The sequence below is a fragment of the Mixophyes fleayi genome, chromosome 1 (assembly GCF_038048845.1).
Source record: "Mixophyes fleayi isolate aMixFle1 chromosome 1, aMixFle1.hap1, whole genome shotgun sequence".
Taxonomy (NCBI): Eukaryota; Metazoa; Chordata; class Amphibia; order Anura; family Limnodynastidae; genus Mixophyes; species Mixophyes fleayi.
The window spans coordinates 191,536,950-191,555,540 of NC_134402.1; the positions used below are offsets into that span (position 1 = coordinate 191,536,950).

The 18,591-nt window shown below is 37.2% G+C and overlaps 1 protein-coding gene across 1 annotated transcript; it reads left to right on the forward strand.

Annotated features, from left to right (window-relative positions):
• Positions 1-734: 734 nt before the first annotated feature.
• Positions 735-16,281, forward strand: LSM4 (LSM4 homolog, U6 small nuclear RNA and mRNA degradation associated). The gene is made up of 5 exons (XM_075204681.1): positions 735-837; positions 2,412-2,453; positions 4,807-4,905; positions 12,690-12,873; positions 14,841-16,281. The coding sequence occupies exons 1-5, from the start codon at positions 835-837 to the stop codon at positions 14,930-14,932; spliced, it is 420 nt and encodes a 139-aa protein (XP_075060782.1). The 5' UTR covers positions 735-834; the 3' UTR covers positions 14,933-16,281.
• The last annotated feature ends 2,310 nt before the right edge of the window (positions 16,282-18,591 follow it).

Consider the following 18,591-nt stretch of genomic DNA (forward strand, 5'->3'; position numbering starts at 1 on the left):
ATGTCAGTTGTCGGGAGCAGAACAGGGGTACCTCCAAAGTGCTGCGCGGTAGATTGCCTACTAGATATCTCCCTTCCTCAAACACTTTTATCTGTAGAACAAACATGTCCCTTGGCAGGACATTGCCCTGAAATCGGGACTTTCCTGCTTAAATCAGGACAGTTGGAAGGTATGCAATCTCCAACAATCAAGCCAGTGGGCATGCAATGTATGAATAGAAAGCTAAACTTTTCCTGAACAAAATATATATTTATTGTTCACAAGTATTAGCAATAAAATGAAGTATATCAAAATCTGAAAAAATCCTGGCCTCATAGGGTACACGAGTTGCAAACCCCTGGCAGGGAAAGCGTTAAACCCCCCAATAACAGCAGCCAGATTACCATTACATATAGTTTTTTTTTTCTTTTATTAATTTCACTTTTTGAGTTAATATATGGGGCCGAACATTTGACAAACGCCTGTAACAAGTATCACTTAAAAATATCTTCGTGCCAAAACTAGTTTTGAATATCATCAGTATGCCTTAGAGTTCTAAATATAAGCATTATTATAGCTCTTCTGTCTAACCTCAGTGAGGAAGCCATTTTGGTGATATCCTTACATCCTCGAACAGATTGTGTCTCTATAATAATGGCTACTGCACCAGTTTATGTTTCCAGGGTTATACTCTAGCGTTTACTTTCCAGGATTAAAAAGGTTGTAGCGTAAGACGTACGTCTCTATTGGAGCTGAAATCTGTCAGTCACGTACCAGGTTGTGGCGGTATATGTGCAGCTTACTTCATGTCCAGGGAACGGAAGTAGCCGCAAGGGAACTCGGGACAAAATAGAAATGGTAAGTGCATGGGTTTTGTGTTGCCTTCTTAATAGGCTTATGTGTGTGGTTGCGTGTTAAAATGTAAGATTTTTAATTTCAAGTAAATAATCGGAAACAATATATGTGTTTCTTTTAACGTGGTGGTTTATTTTGTAAGTGTGTCCGGGCTTATCAGCACCACTATTTCCTAGATATTTCGTCTGGTTATGGTATTTTAATGTGCTAATCAGATTATAGTATCAAAGTTTAGCATGTAATGACGTATACAATCACTAGAACACACACGTGTCCATCTGTAAGTGAAGTCGATGTTTGTGTGCCACCTAATCCTCCTCCTCCTCTTGAAGCATTAGCAATCCGTCACACCTATCTGTATAACAAATGCACAGAAACATTTCAGTCTAAGCTAAGGGTTAAATGTTTGAGGTAATTTATCACTTATAGTAAATTGACTACAATACTTTGTGTTTATTGACCATGATTCTACATGCTTGACTTCAAGATTATGGTTAATAATATGTTAATCAGGACTGGACAAGTGTATTCAAAAGCTAGGCAACAATATATATATATATATATATATATATATATATATATATATATATATATATATATATATATATATTAGAATTATTGTATAGTATATTAAATAGCCCAAATGACCTGCATTTTATATCCTGCCTCTGCCCAACACATTATCCAGTACAGTCTGTAGCCCCAGGAAAGTTGTTGTACAGCACGGACTGGACCTGAGGAAATTACTATACACTGACTTTGGGGAATTTTAGTAAGGACCATTCTTCCTCTACTCTCGTTATGGTCCAGGAACCATTAGATTTGGGCCCATCATTTAGCTCTCATGCACAATTATTAGCCTTGCTAAGGTCTACTAGTATTACTGTGGCTAAAGCTGCTGCATTATTTCGTCAATGGCGTTTGCCACGAGAAAAGCTATGACCACGGTTATAGCAATAAAGTTCAGCAACACTGAATGCAGGGGGTGTAGGAGCTTACTGCTGAGACCAAATGTAATGGTTATTCAGAATCCTTAACTATTGAAGGAAAAGAGAGCACTAATCAAAGAGCATTATTTGGTAGCCAGGGAATGTTGTTGTGTTGCCATAGTGACAATGATGTACTTAATGTCATAAATGGGAAAACGTAACCAAATTGATGCCTCTGGATCTTTTCTAAAAGCCAAGCCTCTCCTCCCCTCCAAATTGGTCTTTGAGGTATGCATATGCTTTTGAGTATGCTATGTGGTACCTTAGAGTATACTGTACTTTGGTGTCTTCTATAGATCCCTATAGCTTTTTACCATGTGCTGTGTTCAAGATATGAATGCAACTTGTACGGTTAGGAAAATAGACTTGTGGTGTGTATGTGCACTGTCTCCAAATGCATTGGATCCTGAGTGCAGCTGGCTTTATTTATGGACCCTCTAGCCTTTTGGAAGTTCAGTTATTATAGATAGTGCGCAATGAATGACTGTTCTTTGCTGGGTTCACATTCTGGAATGTACAATCTTTTGTGAGTAAGCTGACATATATTCTGATGTCTTGTGTATAATGCTCTTTTCTGTTGTCATGCAGCTTCCTTTATCTTTGTTGAAAACTGCTCAGAACCACCCTATGGTAAGTTAACTCATTTAAAAGAAATACTTTTTATTTCATGTAAGTACTTGATATCTGCAGTTGGCTTAAGTAAACATCCAATCGGCAATTGAAGTATACTGTGACTTCCAGTTTACTCATTTTTTTTAGCTTCACAGTAAAAGAGCTGTTTTTTTTTGGGAAAACTCATTTATTTCTGTTGCCCCATGCCAAATGATGCACAGTACCTTCAGTTAATGCTTGGCTCTTAAAGTGGCTTACCTTGGTTCGGAGGGAAAGTGTCTGAGAGTTGGTTCAGTTTATACGCTGATGGGGTAATTCTGATTCGGCAACCTTATAAATAATAATTCCGACTAAAAAAAAACCAAAACATGTAAGCTCTTGAAGCTGTTGTAAAACTCAGGCAGCATTTGATTATCATTAGCAGAGGACACTGTATTTGTAGCTGCTTGTTGCCTGATATGAGGGATCATAATGGATGTTAGAAAATGTAAATTAGTCTCTTTTTATTTTTCTAAACCTAAAATACATATTTCACTTGAAAAGCTATCTCTCTGTTTTTCCTCTTTTCTTATAAAAGTGACGTGTCTTTGCTCTTTACATATTTTGTGGGAGTTCCTACCCTATAACTACCTTACCCTGGCTGTGAGGACCTGTGATGAAAAGCAGTTTGAAATGGGAATATTTAGTGGGCATATAAATGGCAACATACAGATAGTTTACTTTTTTTTGTCCACTAACTTAATAGGACTTTGGGCCATGCTAGCATGGTCTGTATACATGTGGCATTGAGTCTACCAATGCCTGGATTTGAGCAGGAGGCATACATCATAATTCTTCCACAAGAAAGTCACTGGTGGATGGTGGTGCAAAAACAACACTCTCTCGTATTGTTCCAAAATATCCCCTTAATGTTCTGTTAGGTTCAGGTCATCTGTGTCGTGCTTTTGTGACCATTGGCTGAGCACACATATTCTGTGGAAGGGAGCATTGTCTTCCTCCTGGAAGACACTTCTCCTGTCTGGAAAGAAATGTTGCAACATGGGGTGAAGATAATCACTTGGAATCATTAAACAATTATTAGCATTGACCCTGCTTTCAAAGAAAATGACTGCATCCAAAAATGCTTTACAACATTATGGAGTCATCAACCCTTTACTGTCGGAAACAAGTAGGTTACTCATGGCTGTAGTTTTTTTTTTCGTGGCATATTTGTCAGACTGTTTTTGGTGAAACTTCAACCTGTAGCGTGAGTAGCCAGTTAGTTCATCTACAGTTGCTTACCTGTCTTGCCATGCCTGTTTGCAAACCCTTTGAATGATGGAGGGCTGCACAGCTATTGAACATTGCCTATCACTGCTTTAGACATTTAAAAAACCTTAACAAGCAGAACTGTTTTGGTCACTGAAGGTGTTTACCCCAACAATTACTCCTCTAAGAAAGTCAATGAGGTCTCCTCTTGCAGTCATGTTAGGCATAATTATAGGCAATCGGAGCAGTACAGCATTTTTTACCTGCTGGGGTTTTATTTGCTTAATTAATAGGAGTCTCACATGTGTGGATTGTTTTTCAATTTGATTGGTATTCCTTATTTACCCCTGGTGTTTCCAAAAGAGACCTTTCTCTGATCAGGTTTTGACAGTGATAATCCACTGCTGTAGCAGACAAGCTTCAAGTGAATCCAGGACCAGAACCGGCACAGTACATATTTTCTACTATCACAATTGCAGTTAATATTTGTGCTAATCATGTTTTGCAGATGTCATCTTACTTAGATGTAAAGTTCCAGAGATACAATTTTTGTGTTCTGGTTTTGCTTTGCCATTGCACAATTCATTTGTAACTTCTCATTTCATGTAATTTGTACTTTGAATCCAGTTGGAATGACAACTGATGTGGAACAATGAGGAATATTTTGTGAAACTTTTTACTGATCTCTAGTATAGTAGATATACGTTTTACATTCAAAACCAAAACTTATTCAAATTAGGACATGCATATCCTCTTGTAAGCTCCCCAAAATGTGGCAGTATAACTTACTAATTACATAAGGCTTATATAGTATATGTGTATTAAAATACTATAATAGTAAAGTTTAGGGATAATCCCACTCTTCAGAGTCGTCTTCAAATAATCATGATCTGTAGGTACAAATGTTCTTGCTGTGCCTCAATCAGGGTTTCAGAAAACTTGCTGTCCATGTAATAAAAATCACGTAATGCCAACTTTTTTTTACTTGCACGTTGAGTTTTTATTAATTTGTGCTATCCTATAGTGTGTGTAAAAAAAAAAAAAAAAAAAAAAAAAAATCTTTTAAAAACAAATATTATTTGTAAAGGACGGTCTACCAAACAACTTCTTTTCTCTGAAATAGTTGGTGGAATTAAAGAATGGCGAAACATACAACGGACACTTGGTGAGCTGTGACAACTGGATGAACATCAATCTACGTGAAGTCATTTGTACTTCAAGGGTATGTTTCCTTATTAACAACCTCAAATCTGTTTTATTTGAAGTTTTTTGTTTTTTAAAATTATATTACATTTATTAAAACACATAAAACCTGCAACGGTCTTACTAGAAGCTTCACATCATGAACGAAGCGACACATTTTTCACCTTATTATATAATGTCAGAATTGCAGGACACTTTCTTCGTATAGAAAGCAGTTGGAGCAATAAGAATGTAATAACTTTTGCATAAAGAAAAATGATCTTACAAACCCAAAAGGCATAGAAGAGGAGCTACAAGGGTGCCCAGTAGTCCACCTCTTAAAATTAAGAGCTTCACTATAATACATACATAAGAATGAATGTGCCTTCCTTCACATTAGGGCAAAGAGCATTATTTAGCTGACTTAATTTCACATTTGACTCGCAGTGATGGTGTTTTGTACCAATTGTGAGAGGTGTGGTAGTGAGCCCATGAGCCCTTTTTCCACAAACATGGTTCATTGACCTAGTGAAGTCTCCCATAGTTGCCTTTTTTTTTTAAAAAAAAATAAATTGACAAAGGGCGCCTAAGTAAGAGACCGTCACTGCCACCTCGGTAGTCTTGGCAGAAGTATCCAGTTGATGGCAAAGCCACTAGTTGGCATATACCAAGTGACTGTTCAAAATGTAGTGTTCAAAGCTTGACAAGTCCAAGCTATCGCCCATATGGGGGCACTGTAAAAATGCACTTGGAGGGGCGCAAACAACCTCCAGACCAAGCCAAGTAGCCAGCAAGGGTATTCGATGAAGCAATTCATCGCTATTTTTGTGTATATGTTCATGTACAGCATTGTATAAATATTACAACATATGATGCATTAAAATTGTTTTATACATAACTACATTGTCCATGCGCCCAGGGACCCATCAATATCAAAAATATATGTAGATTTAAAAGCTTTCTGAGATAGTTTGACTGGTATGGAAAGATCCACCATGCTTTTGCCAGGTTTGCTTTTTTTATTTTTTAAACTTTTTCTAATAGCAAAAAAGAATAGTCTTGCTGGAGACTGATCAAACGTGATTAATTAACCTCTTTGACATATATAATATGCAGCATATATTGAAATATGAGGCGCAATATACACATCCACGCGCATTATTGTATACAATATAACAATAAACCTATTTAACAGTAAACTATTGTTTCCTCTTAGTTTGCATTGTCTTTTTATCAAACCAGGGGGTTTATTATTTTAAATGGTTGCAAGGACTAAGACAGCTAGTAAAAAGGAGGTAGCTTACATATCAGAAAAGCTGGAGACAGCTTCAGGAATATGCTATTATTGTTGATGTGCTGATGTATAATACCTTCTGTGATGGCGCTTATATGCTGTCGTTTTTTTTTTTTTTGTTTTTTTTTTTAATCGGAATTATTATTATTTATAAGGCACCACAGATTCTGTAGCATCAGATATAGAAGCAAGTAAGAAATAGCTGAGGTAATACACATAATTCATTCAGATGAGTGTGAGTAAGGCGATGGAGACTCGCACAGAGTGCAGCAAAAGATGTGACGGGGCCTACGAGGGAGTCAGACAGTAGACAGACATGTGATAATAGGTTGAGAGGACCTGCCCACGAAAGCCTACATTCTAAAGGGTTGACATTGAACTGATGGCTATGACCTTTCTAAATTCTTCCCATCAAGACTTGTCAAAGAATGGATCAAGATCTGTGTTTCATTCTCTCTCCTGTCAACCTGAGTGTCTAAAAAAAAAAACTCTAGGCGTAGTTTATATATCATAGAGGTAAAACCCTTACCTATTGGGGAATTTAAGCAAATTTGTTCCAAAAGTGGTTAGGTCCCTTAAGGAATTCATGGAGGGAAGGAAATGTCTTGCTTGAAAAGAAAACTCAATAGAGGTCTGAGAATGGAATTTCTGGTGAATGTCATCTAGAGAACCCCAGTTATATTGTATGTTGTGGTCATATACTACCTTTAGTCTGACCTATATGCAGTGTTTAGAATGAGAAATATAAATTGCTGGGTTTTGCCAATTTGGCGTAATGGGACAGACTTTTTTGGGGTGGTCTATGTATTTAAGATAGTCCCCAAACGGGGGTGAGATAATTTAGTTTAATGAATTCTGTTTTGGTTTCCACCAGTGCAATAGTGTTGAGTGGGGCAAATGTTGTTGCTATTTGGGAGGCTTAGTGATATCTGCTAACATGAGAAGCCTTTTCCACACCCCTGTTTCTGGGTATCTTTAGTATGGACATACAGATTCTAGGGGTTTTATCATTTCAAATACATTTTAAATAAAATTTTCTTGAAGATTGCTCTAGGAGCTTTAACTGGTAGGGTCTGAAAAAAGTATAGCAATTTTTGGACCAGGTTAATTCATATACAAATTATTCTCATCAGGCATGAAATGATATATATTTTCTCTATGTAGTAAAGTCACCTTTTTTAGTTTAGCAATTAGTTGGGGAAAGTTCTTTTGGTAAAGGCAGAAGCCACCATATAAATCTATTAATTTATAGAAGGTGGGGTTAGACGTTTGAGAGGGACAAAAGGATGTCATCCGCACTTGGTGAAATTTGATATTGTTGATCACCCACCTCCACTCCATATATAGAGTCTGAACTTTTGATCAATGTTGTAAAAAGCTTTATTGCCAAGACTAAGGGGGTAACCTTGCCTAGTCCAATTAGAAATCAGGATATTATCAGATGGGGAGAAATTGACTATCACCCTAACTGAAGGAGAAGAATAGAGCTGTAATACCTGTGAAGAATTAGCCCATGATTCGAAAATGTCTGGTTTATGACGCAAATTGGTAGTAATATCTTTTGAGTGCAGTGCTGATTTGGGAGTAGATTTATTCATTTGAAATAATTGGACTGGAATTTATTGCCTGTTTTTGGGTTGGGTCATTATGAGAGATCACCTGTAGAGTTTCTGATTGCCAGGATATTTTTTTAGGATATTTTTGCCCTTAGTCTGGTGGCCATAATTCTGTCAGCATTATCTGCTTTTCATAGAAGGTTTGGTTTAACTATTTCAGTTGTTCACTTGTTTGGCTGTTTGTTCGTAGAGCAGGAGGTTAAGTTCTGTCTGTACCCTACCAATAATTATTGAATCTAAATTCTGTTTTAGTTCTAAATCCTATACCTGCATGGAAAGAGTGGCTTGTTTGTATAGCTTATCTATCTTGTTTCTTAAGGCCATGCCAAGGAGACCAATAATTTCTGGTATTGGGACCTTAACGGAAAATATTTCTGGCTGGATAGAGAATGATCTAAAACCCTTGGTGAGACGATCAGCCAGCTATATCCAGGATACCACGGCCATTCTCTGCAAACTTTCAGCCCTGGGTTCACTACCAGAAGGCTCAATACTGGCAACTATGGACGATAACATACCCCACAAGGATGGCATAGCCGCATGCCAACACTATCTTCAAAGAAATAGTCTAGCCACAGAGCCAACCCTGCAGCTGATCAGGTTTGTACTCAATCACAATTACTTTTCTTTTGGGAAAGACCTATACGTGCAGTGTATGGGAAGTGCCATGGGTAGTAAGATGTCACCTCAGTATGCTAATCTTTTCATGGCTAAACTAGAGAAATTGTTATCAACTTGCACAATGAAATCTCTAGCATACTTCCATTATATTTACGATTTGCTACTAATCTGGACTGGCTCTGAAGATGAACTGCTGACTTTCCATAAAAACTTCAACAAATTTCACCCAACCATTAGACTCGCTCTCAACTACTCACGATCTTGGATACATTTCCTAGACATGACCCTATACAATAAAAACAATACTATAAAAACATCAGTCTATCATAAACCTACAGGCTGCCCAGCATATCTGAGATGGGACAGCTGTCACCCAGGACACATAAAGAAGTCCATCATTTACAGCCAAGCTCTGAGATACATTTGGATTTGTTCAGACAGTGAAGACAGAAAACACCTGGTATCGCTGACAAATACATTCCTACAACAAGGATACAATCCAATAGTTCTAGATGAACAGAGCTACAAGGATCCCAAGAAGTAGCCTCCTAGATTACAAACAAAAGGAGGTTAACAGCAGGGTGCCCCTAGTGGTAACTTACAATTCCCATATGAACATCTTGGGGAAAATTGCTGCTGACCTTCAACCCATATTTCAGAAAGACAATAGACTGAAGGAAATATTCCCAGATTTGCCTCTCCTTTCATATAAACAGCCTCCTAAGAAATCTCCTTGTTAGAAGTGCCCTCCCATTGTCATCAGAGACTGGCACCTTCTCTTGCAAAAACAAAAAAGGCAAAACCTGCACCCATGTCCTACCAATGAACAGTCCACATACCCAACACACAACGGGAATATAAAATCACTGACACATTCTCGTGTACATGATACAGTGTACAAGATGCAATGAGGGAATTTACACTGGAGAGACCAAGCAGAAACTGCAATCCAGGATGAATTTACGCAGATACACAATAAAGAAGACTATGGACACCCCTGTGGGTAAACACTTCTCTGGACCAAGACATAGTATGACAGATTTAAAAGTCCTAATACTGAAAGGTCTCTTTAAAAATGACAGGGAGAGAAAAATATGGAAATTCAAGCCGATAAGAACATTCCATTCATTGACTAAAGGACTCGAACACCTGGATTTGTGACCCACTACATTGACACACTTCACACCCCACAGCAGAGTGCAGACCTCTGAACTCGAAGGACTTTTACTCTTTCATCCTTAATGAAAAGCTCCTTTTTATTACTTTAGCTTATCTTGATGATGTGTTACCCCCTCCCCCTGTACAAATTTCTTGATGTAACGGCTCTTAAATGTTGTGCATTTTCCTCAGTCATTCATTTGTAAACTTACCTGATGAAGGGGCCTCTGTGCTCTAAAAGCTAGCAAATATAATCATTTTTTTAGTTCGCCAATAAAGGTATCACTCCGATAATACTTTTTGTCTTTTTTGACACAAAAGTATTTAACATCACATAGATTTTTCTGGCTAAGACGGTACTGCAATAATAAAAAAATTTATGCTACTCATTCAGCTGTGAAGTTTAGTGTTTTCACCAGAGGGTGGTGGTATTGTACAAGTAGTTAAAATTACAGTTATGGAGGCCAAAGATGAAACTTTTGGACAGCAGAAATTGTTCACATACAAATGTCCTGGAAGCAGATAATAAGGATCTGTGTAAGTGTTCAGCAAATTGTGGCTGTAGGAGAGAGTGCTAGCTTCAACTCTCAGTCCCAGTAATTGCTGATCCTGTGAGAGATTGTTCTTTATTCAATTAAAAGTATAATTCTTGTACCTACTCGCACAATATTGTATGATTATATAACAGATCAGCACTTTTCATTACATGGTGTAAATGGATTAGATTTTGACACGCAGGATATTGAAGGGGTCATGGTCCGAGTCACTGATTGTACAGGAGGCTGCAGGTGTGTGACAAGCAGAGTGTTTAGCTGATACTGTTCTAGCGACAAGGCTCCCACCTGCACCGGGTCTGTGTTGGTGCGACTGCTGGGGTTCTTCAGAGGCTGCTGTGTGTAGCGGGTGTTTGGGCAAATATGGCTGTGACAGGCCATCTGTTGTAGTGCACAGCGGTTGCATTTCCTGCAGTCTGGGTTTTTTGTCATCATAAAGGGATATTGTGGCACTTTGGGGTGTTGAGAAGGGCTAGGCAGATTTAATGTAGTTTTGGCCTGAGTTAAATCTAAAAGCACCCAGCCATCTTGGCAGTCAACCATGCCCCCCTCAATAGACTGGTTTCCTGCCCTGCTTTGAGTTTACTGTGAAAGAACTAGATCAGGTGTCCACTTCTTAAAAAGGAGGTAAATTGGGGTCCAATGTTTTTAAGGGCAAAAGCTATTAAGTGGGTCTTAATAAAGTAACAATCAAAGCATAAGAATAGGCAGCATGAATAAAACAATTTCTACTTCGAAGTAGACCTCCTTTATAGAAAAATATTTTCCTGACTTTATTTAGAAGTGCAGATATCACATTAGTCAACGTTTTGTCAAGAATGTGCCCTTAGGTATGTTTGGAGCTGAATAATATACATGAAATATCTGGAGTGTCTATATTTGAGTAAATATGCTCATCTGCCCACTGACACTTCTCTGCAGCTGGCTACCATGTTGCAAGAGAGGAGCTTCTCTGACTAAGCAAGAAGTTTGCATGACCGCTTAATATATTTACTGTGCTGAAATACACTCTGGTGCTCATATGAGGACTGGGCCACTGATTTCACATTAACAGCTTTCTGACATGTATGAGATCCCATAAGTACTTAAATATCTGGGAAGCTGTATAGTGCAACTTCCACTATGTATTTTGTTTTCCAAGATTCATGTCTGTAAATTTAGAGATTCAGTTTTTTTTGTGTATGCAGGATTTCAACCCACACATGTTCTAAGAGTCAATCTTAACGTTTGACATAAGTAAATAACTGAAAAGGGGGCATATAACTGATTGTAAAGGCTTATCAAGGGACACCACAGATATATTATACGAGGTGAAAGCTGTACGTGAAGGTTTAATACTTTAAATGTTATGAAAACAGCCCGCCATTCCGAATATACTGTGATTCCAAACAAATTGAGACCGTGTCTAAACACAGAAAAGGTAGTCCCAATTAATAGCTAGGTGGTGTCAGACAGATTAGCCACTCAATTCTGTTACCACCAAGATTTAGTTCCAAAGCTTTTAACCCAAGGAATTCTTCAGTTACTCCCTGACTTATGTTAAAATATAACCTTAACCTTATTTAATCAGTTACTGTAAACCCTGCAATTGTCTGCCTTAAATGTAGAGTCCTAACAACCAAGCCTAGCTGACATTTGAATCAATTATGAACAACCCCAATTTATGACTGTCACAATACTTATTGTCTAAAAAAATAACCGTTTTTCTTTAAAAGAAAAGGGGAATTCATCAGTAGATTGTCCAAGAATTAACTATCTTCAATGTTCATTTCATGAATATTTAAAATTGTTAGATCACTAAAAATCTTGAGTATGCGACTGTATTGTGACTGCCTGTATGGTTTGTTTTTTTTTTGTTCAAAACCATTTTTGATTAATTATATGACTAGTATATCTCATAGCAAAGTATTAATAATAATTTCATACAGAATGAGTTTGCACACAGGCATATGAAATATGCATTTGAGGAAGCTATATAATGTCTGTTAGTTTGTTTTTTTAAGAGGAACATATTAATAACTGATGAACACAACATTTAATTTACATATTAAAATAGCGCTTTATTTTTCGGATATAACGTCGGGAAACGGACAATTCTTTGTATTTTTACTTTAATTTGGTGAATTTTGAGCAAAGTGTATATATTTGGTATTCATATAATCTGGAGAAGTAGACAAATATAAGGGTAATTTTCAGGTATTGCTTTGTCTTGGGCTGTTTGTAGTAATGGCCATGCTTTTAATTTTTCTCTTCAACTATAGATATTTAAGGATCAACCAGAGACTCAAAATGTATCCCTTTATTTATTACTAATGGATACAAAAGGGAAATGGCAACTAAAATAGCAGTTACTAGGTCCCTTTTGGCATGGATCTGTTAGGACAGTTTTATCCTATGAAAAGCATCACTGTCATTCCCCGTGATTGAATCGACCAATCTGGCACTAGATTTCCAGTTACTGGCAGTGGACTCTCCAGTAATTTGAATATGTTATGTTGAACAAGTTATTCTTCTAAACAGATTGACACTATTCAACCAGGTCTATGGCATTAGAATGAAATTATTATTTTCTTTTTAACAGGATGGTGACAAATTCTGGAGAATGCCTGAGTGCTACATACGTGGTAGCACTATTAAATACTTGCGCATTCCTGATGAAATTATTGATATGGTGAAAGAGGAAGTGATGTCAAAAGGCAGAGGTCGCGGTGGAATGCAGCAACAGAAGCAGATGAAAGGTAGAGGAGCTGGAGGAGCTGGGCGAGGTAAGTCTGGTAGTTGTATAGTTTATAATATATAGTATAGAGTGGTTCCTGGCCATCTGATCACAGTAAAATGTTAATTATAAATGTGGCCAGCCCCCTCACTTTCCTCTTGGAGACATTCTGTCCTTGAGAGAGGTAGTTGCTGGTTACTGTCCACAAACCCCCGCCCCCCCCCCCCCCCCCCCCCCCCAATGCTTATTCGCAAAGGATAGTTGTGTTCGGAATATGATGCTAGGTAGTTTTATACATTGTGCAAGGTTAGATTAGTTTTGTGTTGACATGTTCAATCAGTAGCTATTTGGTTCTCAGACTGCTTTAGGCTCTGACAAGTAGTGTCCCCTAGCAAAGAAGGACACCTATTGGTGAGGAACATATAGTGCTTCTGACACTGGTGCAAAGGCGACTAACTAGCTGCAGGGAGCTTGGAGTAGAGCACATAGTGCAAGTACAACTGCAGAGATTCCACAGGAGTGTACCAGAGGAAATACTTAGCCCTTTATGGTCAACCTCTAATATACAAGCCCCCCATGCAAAGATATACATTGCAACCAGGCCATAATGTGCAGAATCTGTGACGTCACTTTAATTCTGCTAATTTTCTTGGATGAGTTTTTCTGTTTAATTGTAGAGAAAACAAATATTTATCCATTACTTTGGTGGAGGTCAGAAGGTTTGTGGGTTTTTCTATTAAAATGGGCATTAGAAAACAAAAATCAGAATTGTGGTCTTGATGTTCTGCACACTTAATTCATAATATGCTCGTATATTCTTGTAGTAATGGACAAGTGATAATATGCAGTGTTTCATGTGTTTGGGTTTTGTGTTTTTGCATTTCAATAATACCCTGTTCCCACCAATAGGTCCCTTTTTACAATTTAGACCACTTATCTGCCCAGTTTGAAGAAATCTTAATTACCCCCTTGATTATTTCACGGGCAGACTCAAATTCTCTATACAAAGCATGCCAGATATGGTATAAACCTGTAGAAGTTTACGTGAGACCAGCTACACGTGTTCGTTTTTGTTTTTGAGGGGAAAGGTCTGGTTTCCACTGAGGTTTAAACATTACTTGAAAGAATACCGTGGCCTGTGGAACATTGGGGTCAAAATGCTTCCCAGGGCATCTGTCTTCACAGCCAAGAACTACTGGCTTTAAAATATAAGAATAAAATGGACGTTTATATGCTTGGATTCATGCGGAACGGCTTGAGGGTTGGAGAAACGTACATTTATCCATGAGTACATAAAACAGGTGTAGACTAACCAGATGCTTAAAAAATGTCCTGCAATGGGGTAAACCTACTGGTCATGAAGCCGTTAATACAAGTTCAGTCCTAAGCTGCAGGGGAATTACAGGGGATGGGGACTGCCAGTTGTGCACCATAGTCTTAAACTTTTTCATAGTAATTTCTAATAATTTGAGCATATTTGCTGAGCTGTAAATTGAGGAACCAAACCATATGCTTACAAAACACATTTTAGCATCTCTAAATTTTGAAATGGTCTATTGTTTCTTGAACTAAGTAAGCAGCGTTGAACAGATTTTCGGGTGACTAAAATATGTACTACATATAACTTTTATTTCGTGCATTGAAGAGAATATTAATGCTCAGTTGTGTATATATATTAGATCTTGCTAAGCATACAAACAAATTTTATATCAATACTGTGTATTTTTCCTTTCTAGTCACTGTTTTTGCATTAAAAAGGCACTAGATGGCAATATTGTCAGGCATACAAATGAACACGTTTTACTTGTGTGACAATGTGTATAAGATTTTTCTTTCTCTTGTGTTATGACGATATGTAAATTAGTTACTAGTGGTAGATGCACCTCATGTAAACTTTATATATCCCTTGATTGCACCTACTATGTTAGCTTGTCCTAATCTGATGATATCTCGTGCTGTGTTATTAAATTACTCTAGAGTTCCAGAATGTTAATGTATTTAATCTCTCTACCATAGGTGTTTTTGGAGGACGGGGCAGAGGAATGTCTGGTGCTGGCAGAGGAGGACAACAAGATAAAAAGCCTGGGCGACAGGCTGGGAAACAATGAACATTTTAATGGTGCTATTTTTTTTTTTATTTTTTTTTTTTTATTTTTGTTTTCTTCCCGCAGAGACATTAACTCTCAAACTTTGTTTGGTAAAACCTCAAGTCTGCCAAGTGTCTTAAGTCTCAAAGTATCTAGCAATGTTCAAAATAGGGCCTGGGATTATCTTCATTCCATCTCTGCATTCTGCCTCAATTTTGACAATTTTAATATGGCTTTAAAAAGGAAACATTTCTCTTTTAAGCATAGACAGTTAAAAGCAAAATGTCAAAACACTTGATTGATGCATTTCTTTTACAATATAACAGTTTTGCCTCTGGAAGGTCGTCTTTTCTCATTGCAAACTGTTGGTGCTCTGTAACAGTATAGCAGACTGTAAGTATCAAATAGGGAAGGTTGAATAACGTGGTACACCTCACTAGTAACAACTGTGCAGCCTGCATTTTGTTTGTTTTTAACCCATTACCTGTACTCACAAAAAGCAACAAAACCTGTGTATTGTCCTAACTGAAGGCTTAAACATGTCTGGAAACTGACTTGTTACTGCCAGAGTGGGCAGAATTGCTGTGTTTTTTTATTTGGTAGATTGAGATACACAGTAACAGTCTAAGCATAGCAGACTATAGATCAACCTAAGCATAAATTAACCCACCATTTCAAATTTCACCATATCTGAAGTGGTTAAATTACTTTTCCAGGTTACCTCAATGTAATATAATACCCTGTACAAAAAAATTGCTCTTATTTCACTGATTGGCACCAGAGATTTGTACCAAAAATAAAGCATTTGGCTTTCTGTTTCTTCTCTAACTTCATAAATCCATCTCCCTAGATAGTTTAAGTTCACGGACTAGATGCCCCCACCAAGAACGTGCAAAGCACTTTTCTCCACTTGTGTCTGGTTATGGAATGTTCTAAACAAATAGAGGTTATAGTTCCTCAATTACATTGGATCTGTGCTCAAATATTTTGGAGTAGTCATAGCAGCTGTTGGAACTAATCATTTTTTATTTTTTTTTGTTTTAAAGAAAACTTAACTTTTATCCTCTAAAGGAGCATGTGTTAAGCTTTTGGATGTCCCTGGTTGCCAAATACAACTTTGGTATTTTCAGTTCATTTTATTTTGGAAGAGCTTTAAAAGTATTAAAAGCCCAAATCACACCCAGTTGTTTTGTTGTTTTTTATATACAATCTATAATTAAATATGCATAAAGAAATTTCATGCAGCTACAGCTGTTTGTGTGTAGTTTTTGTTTCTTGAAGCATTTAGGATTGTGTTTGGCAGTTGAATCATATTTTGGTGTTGATACTTTAAAGCTGATAATCTAAAAAAATAAAAAACATTAAATATATTTATCACTTTTGGGCAGTGTTAAGTTTGTTGAGATGATTGAAATGCAAAAATAAACTAATTTCATGGAAGATGAAGAAAATTAGTAATGTATATTACTGTTTTGCTTTAATGTTACAAAACATGACCAGTCTCTTCATACTTTATTTTGAGCATTGATCTAAGTAACATGATATTTCTATCTAGATGATCAGAATGCTTTCTCTCAAATCCCTCTGAAGTGCATTGCTATATAAGGCAGTGAGTTAGGGGATAATAAGGGCAATGTGACTAGAGGGTCATGCTTTTGAATGTGGTCATGAATAAAAAGCCTCTTTAAATTGATTAACTCTTTGCATTTGTCTAATGTAAGTATTAAGACATCAATGTGTAAAAACGTGACTTGGTTGATTTTATGGTTCTAATAAGTCAGTAGCAGAGCTCACCATTCAGTAAGGTTGTAATTATTTGTATATGCTTTCCCATAATACCTGGGCATGAGCTAGAAACTAGGGATAAATGTAGCATCATTGGCGTTATGACCAGTTCAATAAAATACAGCAGGGGAGGCAAGCAAAGCTTCCTAAATGTGTGGATAGTCTTTACACACAGAGAGCATAAACCTATGTCCCTCATATTCTACACTGTGCTGAGCAAAATTAACATATATTTTTGAGGTTACAGTTCCTTTAAAGGCTTAGTACACCAAGTTATAGAAAACTTCAAGTCAACTTCTGATAACCAATATACCAGTATTTGGTATTGTTGCAACAGTAGCATCAATTTCATGTTACAATCTAATATTTTTGTTTGACTTGGTACTAGTTGAGTAGTTCAGTGGTAGTCATTGAAACAGCACTTTAAATGCTGACACACTTTAAAACTGCAAAACAATACCAATTACCATTTCATTGACTAGCTGAAAATATGTACTTGCCATATAACAGACATGCACTGGATCCAACAGCTTCAATTGCCTTCAAATGTAAAATGTGACTGAAATAAATATGTACAGTGAAAAATTACGTCACTTGGAATGGACACAGTAAACAGCGCTTTTAAAGCGGCAATGGCTGGCCCCAACGCCTGTATAGTTATCCAGACGGTGGTGCCAGCTGCAGTACCTATCCTATCTACAACTTGAGGAGCAGAAACTTTGTAAACCATACAACTCTACTAAATCTGTTTGCAAAACTTCAATATTTCCAAATAGAATAGCCATTTCATTACCGTGGAAGGCGGCAGATGGCTGGGCTGGTTATTTTCTTGTCCATGTCTTTGCGTTCTTCAAATATAAATGCAAAATTACTACAGTGCTGCAATAAACAGTGAAAATCAATATTATTATATAAGTCTTGTGATTTTCTGTTTTACCTCGTGAACTCTGCTTTTCTATGCAGAAAGAAGACATGGAGGCATTTCATGTCTTGAGATAGATATAGATAGATAGATATATAGATATTTTTATATTTTGACTATACTGGGCCTTGGACTTGTTGAGCGTTGAAGCAGCCACAGTTACATGGTTGAGTACTAAAGTTCTTGAAGTTGGAGAGTGTTTGCATCCACTTAATCCACTAGAGCAGGGGTGTCCAACCTTTTTAGCTTCCCTGGGCCATATTGGCAGACGACGAGTTGGTTTGGGCTGCACATAAGATACACTAACGATAGCTGATCATCCAAAAAAACATAGTTAACATATATATGGAAAAAAAAGTGATTATATATATATATATATATATATATATATATATATATATCTCTCAATCACTTTTTTTTTTTTTTTTTTTCAAATCTCCCTATACTTACCTTTCCATCGCCCTGTTCAAAAAAATCCTCTCTAGTTATTATACTATAATCACTTTTTGTATTGTTTCGATGCAATATCATTTAAGCCAGGCATTGTATATCAGGGTGCCCTGACCAGGCCTGCGCTACCTGACATATACACCACTGTGACCCCAAATTGTGATCTGTTTTGATAATTACACCACTATGTTAGTTAAGGGATAACAACTTATAATGGGCCAAAAGAGAATAATATATAATGCCCCATTAGTAATACAAGTAGAAGTAAGTAGCAGGGAGATAAGGTCCATGATGCTCCAGGACCAGGTGACTTTTATTCACTTGTCAGCGTTCCTTGAAATAATAAAAAAAAATCCCCCTTAACTTACCTTTTAATCGGCTTGTTCTCCTGTCCTCTTCTCCAATTCTGTGCTGCTGATTGTTCTTCTCGCGTGGGTGTCTCCTCTTTGCTGCGCTCCGCAATGGATGTTGGGCGTGATGACATCATGCCCGATATTCACTGCGAGCACCGCACGGAGGAGGA

What these genes read in the sequence shown, in the direction of transcription:
- LSM4 (XM_075204681.1), top strand. An exon ending in CTGCTCAGAACCACCCTATG is followed by an intron (nt 2,454 to 4,806) that starts GTAAGTTAACTC and finishes TCTCTGAAATAG; the next exon opens with TTGGTGGAATTAAAGAATGG. An exon ending in AAGTCATTTGTACTTCAAGG is followed by an intron (nt 4,906 to 12,689) that starts GTATGTTTCCTT and finishes TCTTTTTAACAG; the next exon opens with GATGGTGACAAATTCTGGAG.